General features: G+C 42.0%; 1 protein-coding gene across 1 annotated transcript; it reads left to right on the forward strand.

The window, feature by feature from the left end:
- Positions 1-1,307: 1,307 nt before the first annotated feature.
- On the forward strand, positions 1,308-6,436 carry LOC148041268 (uncharacterized). The gene is made up of 3 exons (XM_087678791.1): positions 1,308-2,054; positions 2,197-2,300; positions 2,399-6,436. Exon 3 carries the CDS (start codon positions 3,906-3,908, stop codon positions 5,283-5,285), a length of 1,380 nt encoding a protein of 459 aa, XP_087534917.1. The 5' UTR covers positions 1,308-2,054; positions 2,197-2,300; positions 2,399-3,905; the 3' UTR covers positions 5,286-6,436.
- The last annotated feature ends 4,586 nt before the right edge of the window (positions 6,437-11,022 follow it).

Consider the following 11,022-nt stretch of genomic DNA (forward strand, 5'->3'; position numbering starts at 1 on the left):
CTTGTTAGTGGGATGAGCGTAGCTGAAAGTTAGGTTTACAAGGCTTATTTCTCTCTCTTTTTTAAAAAATGACTTTTTGTAGTATTTCTTCTTTACGGATGCGGAATTTGATATCACCATTGTCGTATTGCTGCGCATCCGAGGTGTGGAATCCACCAAAAAGTTTGTGTGTGTGACATTTGTTACTTTGTACATACTTAGACATTGTGCTTTGCTCTGCCTGAACGTTTTGCCTTCAGTTGGTTCATGTTCAATTTCACAGAAGAGACAAGTGTTGTTTGGGAGTGAATCTAGTATTTGTTCCAAACAATTTAGAAGGAGAATGGGCTCTGAGAGGAAGCTCTAAATTGCTGGGAAGAGATGCATTTAGGTGGACTATTATCCAATGCTGTCACATTTATTTGCATTCTGAAAAACATGCATTGTTGGGGAACTCAGAAGTAAGGGCAGAGAAACACATGCTGAAATTGCTAAAGAAGTGATTTGAGAGAGAGCCTTTTCTTGACAGCACTTTGGTTGATATGTACAACAAATTTGGCTCCGTGGTAGAAGCACATGACATCTTTAATGAATTGCCTACCAGAGATACTGTCTCATGGACAGCATTGATTGCAGGTTATGGAAAATGTGACTTATTTGAAAAAGCATGGGAAATGTTCAATCAGGTACGGGTAAGGGATATAGTCTTGTGGAATGCAATGATCTTAGGATATGCTGAGTATGGGCTTGTTGTTGAAGCTTTGAACTGTTTTGAAAAAATGCAAATGGAGAGAGTGTATCCAAATGTAGTTACATGGAATACTCTGATATTGAGCTATGCCGGATGATGGAGTTGTTTGTCTAGATAATGGAATGTACAAGATTTGGTTTGCTTGTTGTTACAAGGTGTATGAACCCAACACTTTACTGCTTGACAATGCATTAGCAACCATGGGATCTGGATTGGCTTCTGCTATTGTAGTGTCATTGTTGTACCTACAAAAGAAAGTTGTTGATGTGTGTGGTGATGGTGGGTTCATGATGAATTCTCAGGAAATGGAGACAGTTGTTTGCTTGCAGCTTAATCCGATAGTCATTGTACTAAACGATAATGTTTTTGGTATGATCAAGTGGAAGCAAGACCATTTAGGCTTTCCCAAGAGAGCTGGATGCCATTCGCAAGGCATGTGCTTCTCTAGAATCGAACTACCAACCTCCTGTCACATTTGTAGTAATTCACAAGCGTCACCATACACGCTTTTTTTTTCTTGGCAAGCAATCATAATGATAGGCGAAGCATAGACAGCATTGGGGAAAACACTATTTTCAGACATTGTGTTCGCAGGAATAGAGGGGGGAGAAAAAGCAAGAACGCAAACAGGAAGGAAGATGGGTCTGTTCGAGGATCATCGATCTCCCACTCTTTCTAATGGATCGGCGTACTAGTAGTCATACTGATCCAGTAAATGCCCCGGATACAAAAAGCTCAGATCGCAGCGATGATTCTGAACCCTGCAGGTCCCTGGCTCATTACAGGAAAAGAACATCGGACCAGAGTTTTCTGATAGTAGCCACTGCACAGATCAATTCCGCACATCCCTGAGAGATTGGAGCTTCTACAGGAGCATAATCAAATCAAAATCTCGCTAGGTTGCCTCAGTGGGCAATGAAGTGATCTCCGATTTAGTTTACTGGGGGAGCAGAATTCGCAATTCCACGGTTGTTTTTTGTCCCCATGGAAGAAAGGTCTTTGGCTGAAGATGCTCCCAAGGTCCCTTCACCAGTCCAAGGGAAGGTATCAAGTGCTCCATTACTTACTTCTCGATTGAAGGACTAGCACATAAGTCTGATAGTAATAGCTTTAGCTGGTGTATCAATCACGACAGTGATGAAGGGTTTCTCATGAGAACACATACCAGAAGCTAATAAGTATAAAAATCGAGAAGACAAAGAACCAGTCTGTGCAATCCAATCAGATACAGATGATATAATCATCACAGGGAGGCCATATTCCAGCAATACGAAAAGCATCATCAACATGCAATTATAACCCCAAGTGACGCTTACAAACCTTGGTACAGCGTCTTGACAATCTTGATTTATTTGGTTTTGTAAGTCCTAGATGGACATGGCTCCAAAATTGATTGAAGCTTATGAAGAACAGAGGAGGGTGTAGTAAGTCATGGCTTCGCTATTTGATTCTTCCCCGTTTGGCAGGCTTCATGATACTGGCCGTGGCAGCTCTGCACTCGTGAAAAGGCCATCAGTAGCAAAGAATGTAGTACCAATCTCTGGAGTCAAGCAGAGGACCCTGCATCTGTGTACAGGCATTTGCAGCTATTACCAGAATTCTTATAAGCTCCTTGTTACACATATTTGTCTCTGATTTCAACAAGCATGGATTCTATTATACTAGCAGGTACCCTGCACTCGTGAAAAGATCACCGGCAGCAAAAAATGCAGTATCAACTTCTCGAATCAAGTAGGGGACTCTACATCTGTGTAGAGGTACCCCTTGTGAACGGCTCTTGTTTTACAACGGATTGAATCAGCAATCTCTTTGATCGACTCTATAGATCTATGGTTATAGACTATACCGACTAAGCAAGACAATTGCAGTAAGCATTTTGTATTCCACAAGCTGGATTTAAGTCATCTGTACTTCCTCCCATTGTAGACATTTATACATGAAGCCAAGACGCCAAATGTGAAAGAGAAAGTGCAGCTTGAGTGTGCAACCCAGGAGGGATGGATTTTGGATCCTGCTGATGTTGCATGAGCTCTTTTGGAGTGGAAGAGCTTGAGTTGCTTTTTCAGAAAGTTCAGAATGTTGCTGTTGCCAAAGAAGAGGAAGGAACTGATTTTCAAATGTAGAAAAGAGAACCTCATAAGAGCTTTCATCTTTGTTTGATTGTATGCATCGGCTTCAGGCAACACCTTGACAATATTCACTAGTGGAAGGAGGCTGTTAACTCTTGGAAAGATATTGTTACTTGGCATCATTTTCTCATCTTGCTTATTTGCTTGATTGATCTTCTATCTTGAAATTCGTCAAGGTCCTCTGTGGTCGCGACTTTGCTTTCGAAAACCCTTCGACATCCTTGGTGAACCCAATGCGAAAGCGTCGCATTTAAATTTCAGGATGGGAGATACTTCAGCATCCATTTCAGCCTCTTCTACAATTCTGGCTTTGTCCTCTACTTCAGCTCCATCATTGACTGCTGCTTCAAGTACTTCAATGGATGATTTAAAGCAGATTTTGCAGAATATGTCTATGTATATGCAGCTTCAAAATCAGCAGACACAATTGTATATGTAGCAGCAGCAACAATTGCATCAACAATAGTTGTCTCAGCAAAGGCAACTGTATTCGGAGCAAGAGAATGCAATCAGCGCGACTAAGGCGATTGAAGCAGTTGAGAATGAGAAGAAGCTATTTGATGGCCGTAATTTTTTGGCTTATTTGAAGACATATGAGATCAAGATGGGATTTTTTGGAGTACTAGCAGGACTTATGAGTAAGTATTTCCTTCGTCTTGTCACACCCGCCTTGAGGGCAAAAGTGATTGATCTTTTTCTTCAAAATTCGCATTGGCAAGATTTTAAGAAGGCCCTGAAAGAAGAGTATTTCCTTGAGGACTTTGGGATGGCTACACGGCGGTCATTCCGAGAGTGGGTCTACATGCCAAACAAAGGTCTAGCTGCTTCAAAGTTGATACGAAATTTGAAGAGAGGTATAGTCAGCTTGATGCCATTGAACAAAGAGCATTGGATGTTGAGAAAGTTGAGCTTTTCTTGCAAGCTGCAGATCTTGATCTTCAGGAAGAATTAGGAGAGCTTCTTGAAGATTGCACGAAGCCTATGGGTCTTAAAATGGATTGGCAAGATGCCCAGGATGCAGTCTCGACTTTGACCAAGAGGAGGATATGGAAGACCCACCTACAGAATGGATCTATGACACCGACGCCGTCTTCTGCTTCTATCCCTGTTATTTCTTCTCTTCCTCAGCCAGTTTCTTGGCCTATGCTAGTGCCTACTGTTTCTACTCCTCCCGTTCCTCCTGTTCCAAGACCGATGCCGGCTCCTTCTACTCCAAAACCATCCGCTCCGTCGGTGCCTCCTCTCTTGATGGCATAATCAAAGGCATAACGGATTTGACATTGGAGTTAGTTAAAGCAGAATTGGTGGGAAAATTGAAGAGTAGTTTGCTTCGACCGTGCCTACTATTCCTTCTGGTGCTCCTACTGCACCTAGGAGTGCTCCTAGTGCACCTAGGAGAGATCGAAGATGTATTTGGTGTGATAGTACGGACCATCAGCATTTGTAGGGATTGTGAATCTTTTCAGGATGCAAGGAGGAAGAATTTGGTATTTTGGGGACAAGATGGCAAGATCTGGTTGACTGAAACAGGAGCTCCACTTGCTACCAATTTTGGGAAAGGCAGAATGAAGAAATTAGTAGATGATATGGTTGCGCGTACTTCTTATGTGGCAGCTAGAGGAGATGCTTCTACATATGGAGTCCAGATTGAGAAAGGATCAAAGAATCAGTCAGCATTATGGACCTATGCTATGGAGACGGCAAACAAGGGGAAAATTCAGCAGACTGTTTTGACTAATGCAAGTTCTAGCATCAGATCTGAGACAGGTTGGGATTCGCCTGTTGACAGGTACACTATTTATGCCTACTTGGCTAAGTCTCAAGGAGCAGATGTACTTGTTGAGGAGAAGCGTAAGAGGGATGAGGAGAATCCAAATGCAGCTAAAATGACTAGAGGGGGCGAGTTTGTTACTCCACCTACTGCAGGACCGTCTTTGAGACCAGGGCCAGAACGACAAATGGAAGATGCTCAAAAGAAAGAAAAGAGGCAAGAGCCTAGAGAGAGAAAGCAGCTAGGGTTTAGATTGATGTCCGATATTGAGACATCTACGGACATGAAGAAAATCTTTAATGACAAGATACTTGGCAGTGAGGTGACTTTTACTATTTCTGAGGTTTTGGGCATCTCAAAAAGAGAGTTTCAAGATCAGTTCCAAGAAGTCTTGAAGAGGAAAAGACATGCATTGCTTACTACTGATACACAGGGAGTTTTGATTGGGGAGTTGGATGAGGATGAGGATGAGGTTATGGTTGAGAATGCTTCTGTTTTTCCACAGATAGAGAAGAGGGTTCAGCCTATGCATTATGCTGAAACTGATGAGCCTGTCTTGATACCGCGTAGTCACTTTTCGCGGAGTCATTGGGCTAGGGCAACTACAGAAACAATGGTAAAAATTGGAGAGAAACAGGTGCCTTATGTTGCTTAGGTGGATCATGGTTCAGAGATTAATCTCATAGTTCGTGGAGTTTATGAAAGTAATAGATGGCCTATGGATGTAGAGCATGGGTGGCATATGAGAGCTGCCAACAACACTGTAGGTGATTTGTATGCTGCCTGTCCTAGTGTCAGGGTTTCTATTGGAGATGTAGAGGATGATTTCCATTTCTTTGTGCAGGATTCATGCTTTTATCCCATAATTCTTGGACAGCCATACATCTCAGAGATGCGCATGGAAACAAAAGTAATGGATGATGGATCTGCTTATGCACGGATTCGCAGTAAAGATGGTATGAGAGCAGTTCAGTTTATGACTGTGTGTGTGAACCATGTTAGAAACAGGGATACTCTTAGAGATACGCCTTTGCCCACTGTGAAGGATTCGGGTTTTCATTAGGTACCGCTGTTTCGGGAGACGACGGTGGTACAGACCAGAGGAGATTGGAGTTCTCGCCTCCTGGCAGCAGTGTTTTCTCCTCCAGTTTTGTTGGAATTTCAGCAAACAGTTCGATGAGTTATCAGAAGACTTCTAAGTTGCCTAGAGTTTCCAGGCAGTACATATGCAGGAAGGAGAAAAATTTGAAAAATGCAAGTATTTTACAGGATGATGAGCATATAGATGGAATGTATGACAGTATGATTTGTGCAGATACGATGACAAAGATGGAAAATATGCTGAAAATTGATATGCAGAGTTGTCACAGTAATGTATCAGTGCAATCCCTGGACATGTTTCATGAAATTGCAGATTTTGTGTCATAGATAGAGAGTTTCCCGTTAATTATGATCAGCTTATAGAGAGACACAGAGGGCTGAAAACTTTCACCCAATAGAGTTTATTGCTAAAATATTTCAGCACCCAGAGTTTAGGACTATTCCTATGCAGTCCATAGAGCAGAGGGCTGAGGATATTCAGCCACTAGAGTGTAGAATTGCTGATTTATAGCAAGATTTGAGTAATGCAGAGGATCATAATGAAGCCAGGGTTGACACAAAATACAAGACTGTGGATAAGAAGGTGAAGCCGGTAGCTGTACCGCTTCCACCTGACAGTGATCAGCAAATAGAGAGGGCTACCAAACAGCCAATTTTGAGGAATCCAGAGCATATATGCCATAAATTTTCAACAGAGACTCTTGCTGAATTAAAAATTGGAAATGGTGATTTCTTGCTACCCACAAAGAAGCAATGCTTTCTGGAGATGCTTGAGCGACATGGAAGGGGGTTTGCTTTTTTCCTGCATGAGATTGGATGTGTGAATCCGGATATTGTTGCTCCTATGGTGATCTTTACTATTCCTCATATTCCATGGAACCTCTGACCTATTCAAGTGCCTAAGACACACCTGCCAAAGCTAATTGACTTATTGAATGAGAAAATCAGGATGGGAATCCTAGAGCCTTCATCTGCACCATACTCAAATAAGTGGTTTACAGTTCCAAAGAAGAATGGTACTCTCCGATTTATACAGGACATGCAGTCAGTAAATAGAGTTACTATCAGGAATGTTGGTATAGGTCTAGTTGTGGATGAGTTTGCAGAAGCATTTGCTAGACGTGCCATCTATTCTTTAGGTGATTTGTATTCGGGATATGATCAGTTTCAGCTGGCTTTGGAAAGCAGGGACATAACCACTATGAGAACTTCTATTGGGCTTGTCAGGATGTGTACCTTGCCTCAAGGTGCCACTAATTCTGTTGCGCATATGATGAATGCCATGCATAAGGTCCTTCACGATTACATACCTCAGCTTACCATGCCTTTCTTGGATGATGTGCCCATTAAGCGGTGTGTAGAAGAAGAGAAGAATGAGAGTCTAAATGAGCAGGGATGCAGATACTTTGTGGCTGATCATATTTCAACTTATGAGAAGACTTTGGCCAGGTTAGAAGAAGTGAACTTGACACTATCAGGGCAAAAATCTATTTTTGGAGTAAATGAGGTTGTCATTGTTGGACATATGTGTGGGTATTATGGCAGGAAACCCTCACCTGAGAAGGTGGATGCTATAGGCAAGATTACGGAGTATTGTTCTACCACTTCAGAGGTACGGAGATTCATTGGAGCTTGTGTGTTTTATATGATTTGGATACCCCATTTTGCACACATAGCAGATTGTTTATATCAGCTGTTTCGATTACCCTTGCGGGTTGTCTGCGATAAAGAGACACAGTTACAAGTGATGAGGGAGTTTCACGAGAGTCCTTGGGCTGGTCATAGAGGAGTGTGGGCTACTTATGAGAAAATCAAGGAGAAATATTGGTGGAAAGGCATGTATAGAGATGTTTCTCACTTTGTAGAGACTTGCAGAGACTGTTAGATGTATTCGGTAGTGCGTCATCGAGATGAGCTTCATCCGACCTATCCGCTATGCATTCATTATAAGTGGGTAGTTGACTTGGTTACTATGCCTATGGGTCTATGGCAGATGAGATATATTGTTTTGGCTAGAGAGGATCTTACCAATCATGTTGAGGACAGACCTTTGAGAACGAAGACCACTAGTGCAGTGTGTAAGTTCTTATTGGAAGAAATTTTCTGCAGGTATGGCTGTGTGGGTAAGATCACTGCAGATCGTGGTGAACTAGATGCAGATGAAGCTAGGGAGTTTTTCTCTCAACTAGGAATCAAGTTGGCTCTAACCATAGCATACAATCCAGAGGGAAATGGGAAGAGTGAAAGAGGGCATTCACTGATAGTGAAAGCATTAGCCAAAGCATGCAGAGGATGGATTGGAGAATGGCCAAGACTTCTACCATTTGCTTTGTGGGCTGATCGTATGACTCACAGTATTACCACAGGATATATGCCCGCAGAGTTGATGTATGGTCAGAAACCGGTTATGCCGACTGAGACTTGTGCTTTGACTTGGTCAGTTTTACCTTGGCAGGAGGATTTGACAAGAGAGGAGCTCTTAGCTCTTCGGATTCGGTAGTTGGAGAGAAGACCAGAGGATATTCAGCTAGCTATTGACAGGTTGAAGGTTGCTAGACTAATAAATAAGGACAGGTTTGACAGCAGGCATCGCTTGCAGCCTAGAGCAATAGAAGAGGGAGACTGGGTATTAGTCTTTGATAGCAGCCTTGAAAATCAGCATACTGCACTTCGGAAGATGGTGAAAATATGGTTTGGGCCGTACATAGTCAGACATGTCTTTGATAATGCAACATATGAGCTGACAGAATTGGATGGGACAGTGCTTAGAGTGCCTATTGCAGGAAAAAGAATCAAGATTTTCAAGAAAAGAGATGATGAGGATTATGCATTGGAAGATTTTGCAAGAGAAGAGCAACGAGAAGAAACTCCAATAGAAGAGATAGATGATATGACAGATAATCTTGTTGATATATCGGAAATACACAATGAAGAGATTGATCTATTCGTAGATCTTGACGACAATGATCATGGGTAGTTGGCCCATCCGGAGGATGCGCAGGATCAGAGGGAGTGGATGTCGTACTACTGCACATTCGAGGTGTGGAATCCACCAAAAAGTTTGTGTGTGTGACATTTGTTACTTTGTACATACTTAGACATTGTGCTTTGCTCTGCCTGAACGTTTTGCCTTCAGTTGGTTCATGTTCAATTTCACAGAAGAGACAAGTGTTGTTTGGGAGTGAATCTGGTATTTGTTACAAACAATTTAGAAGGAGAATGGGCTCTGAGAGGAAGCTCTAAATTGCTGGGAAGAGATGCATTTAGGTGGACTATTATCCAATGCTGTCACATTTATTTGCATTCTGAAAAACATGCATTGTTGGGGAACTCAGAAGTAAGGGCAGAGAAGTACATGCTGAAATTGCTAAAGAAGTGATTTGAGAGAGAGCCTTTTCTTCACAGCACTTTGGTTGATATGTACAACAAATTTGGCTCCGTGGTAGAAGCACATGACATCTTTAATGAACTGCCTACCAGAGATACTGTCTCATGGACAGCATTGATTGCAGGTTATGGAAAATGTGACTTATTTGAAAAAGCATGGGAAATGTTCAATCAGGTACGGGTAAGGGATATAGTCTTGTGGAATGCAATGATCTCAGGATATGCTGAGTATGGGCTTGTTGTTGAAGCTTTGAACTGTTTTGAAAAAATGCAAATGGAGAGAGTGTATCCAAATGTAGTTACATGGAATACTCTGATATTGAGCTAGGCCGGATGATGTAGTTGTTTGTCTAGATAATGGAATGTACAAGATTTGGTTTGCTCGTTGTTACAAGGTGTATGAACCCAACACTTTACTGCTTGACAATGCATTAGCAACCATGGGATCTGGATTGGCTTCTGCTATTGCAGTGTCATTGCTGTACCTACAAAAGAAAGTTGTTGATGTGTGTGGTGATGGTGGGTTCATGATGAATTCTTAGGAAATGGAGACAGTTGTTCGCTTGTAGCTTAATCTGACAGTCATTGTACTAAACGATAATGCTTTTGGTATGCTCAAGTGGAAGCAAGACCATTTAGGCTTTCCCAAGAGAGCCATTCACAAGGCATGTGCTTCTCTGGAATTGAACTACCAACCTCTTATCACATTTTTAGTGATTCAGAATCCACAGATGACTACATGAAGGTGCATTTGCTCTCCTTTGCAAAGAGTCGATGCTCTCTCAATATGTCAAACACCCTTCTGATGTGTGTCAAGTGCTCCTCAAATGACTTGTTGTAAATGAGGATGTCATCAAAGAAAACAAGCACAAACTTGAACAGAAAGGGTTATAGGATTTTGTTCATGAGGCTTTGAAAGGTGGCGGGGGGCATTAGTCAATGCAAAATTACTAGAAAATGATAAAGTCCACGATCAGACCTAAAGGCCATTTTGACCTCATCTCCTGCCCTCATACAAATCTTATGGTAGCCACACCGCAAGTCAATCTTAGTGAAAAAGCATGCCCCTTTCAACTCATCCAACAAATCATCAATCCATGGGATGGGGTAGCGGTTCTTCACCATAATTTTGTTCAAGTCTCTATAGTCAGTGCACATGCAAAAGGAGCCATCTTTCTTCTTAACTAACAAGACAAGAGATGCATATGGGGGAAGAACTTAGTTCAATGAACCCCATCCCTAACAACTCCTTAACTTGCTTTGCAACCTCTTCACGCTCACATTTGGAGAGTCTGTAAGGGGGCTTGTTCACGGGCTTAGAATGGGGCTCTAAGTCAAGTGGGTGGTCCACTTGTCTCGTAGGAGGAAGGGATGTAGGCATCTAAAATAGATCATTGTATTCCTCAAGTAAGGCCTGCAAGGTTGAATCATTAGATACTACAGAGGGCTGACTAGAATAGTCCTTATTTAATTGCAAAACAAAGATTTGTGAGCATTTCTTAAACTCCCTTTGAGTTGCTTTATTGTAATGAGCTAAAATCAGCATGACCTTGAAGTCCCTCTAGGTGGATTGGCTGTCCATGCATCACAAACTCCATGTAACGCTAAGAGAAGTCCATAGAAATTTTCCCTAATTGTTTGAGCCAATCACATCCCAAGACAACATCAATGGGGCCCATATCTAGGGCAATTAGATCAACCAGTGCCACATAATTTTCAGCCAAGCATAAGGGAACTACGGGACATACATGTGTGTTGATTTCTTCTTCTCCATTTGCTAGTTGGACCTTCAAGGGTTGGTGTAGTGCCATAGGGATGCATTTCAACCGATCAATGGCTGATTTATTGACAAAATTGTGAGTGCTACCACTATCCACAAGGATGAAGACATGCTTTCCATTGAT

The sequence above is a fragment of the Lygodium microphyllum genome, chromosome 1, assembly GCF_053477565.2.
Source record: "Lygodium microphyllum isolate KBCC chromosome 1, Lygodium_microphyllum_v1.1.10, whole genome shotgun sequence".
Taxonomy (NCBI): domain Eukaryota; kingdom Viridiplantae; phylum Streptophyta; class Polypodiopsida; order Schizaeales; family Lygodiaceae; genus Lygodium; species Lygodium microphyllum.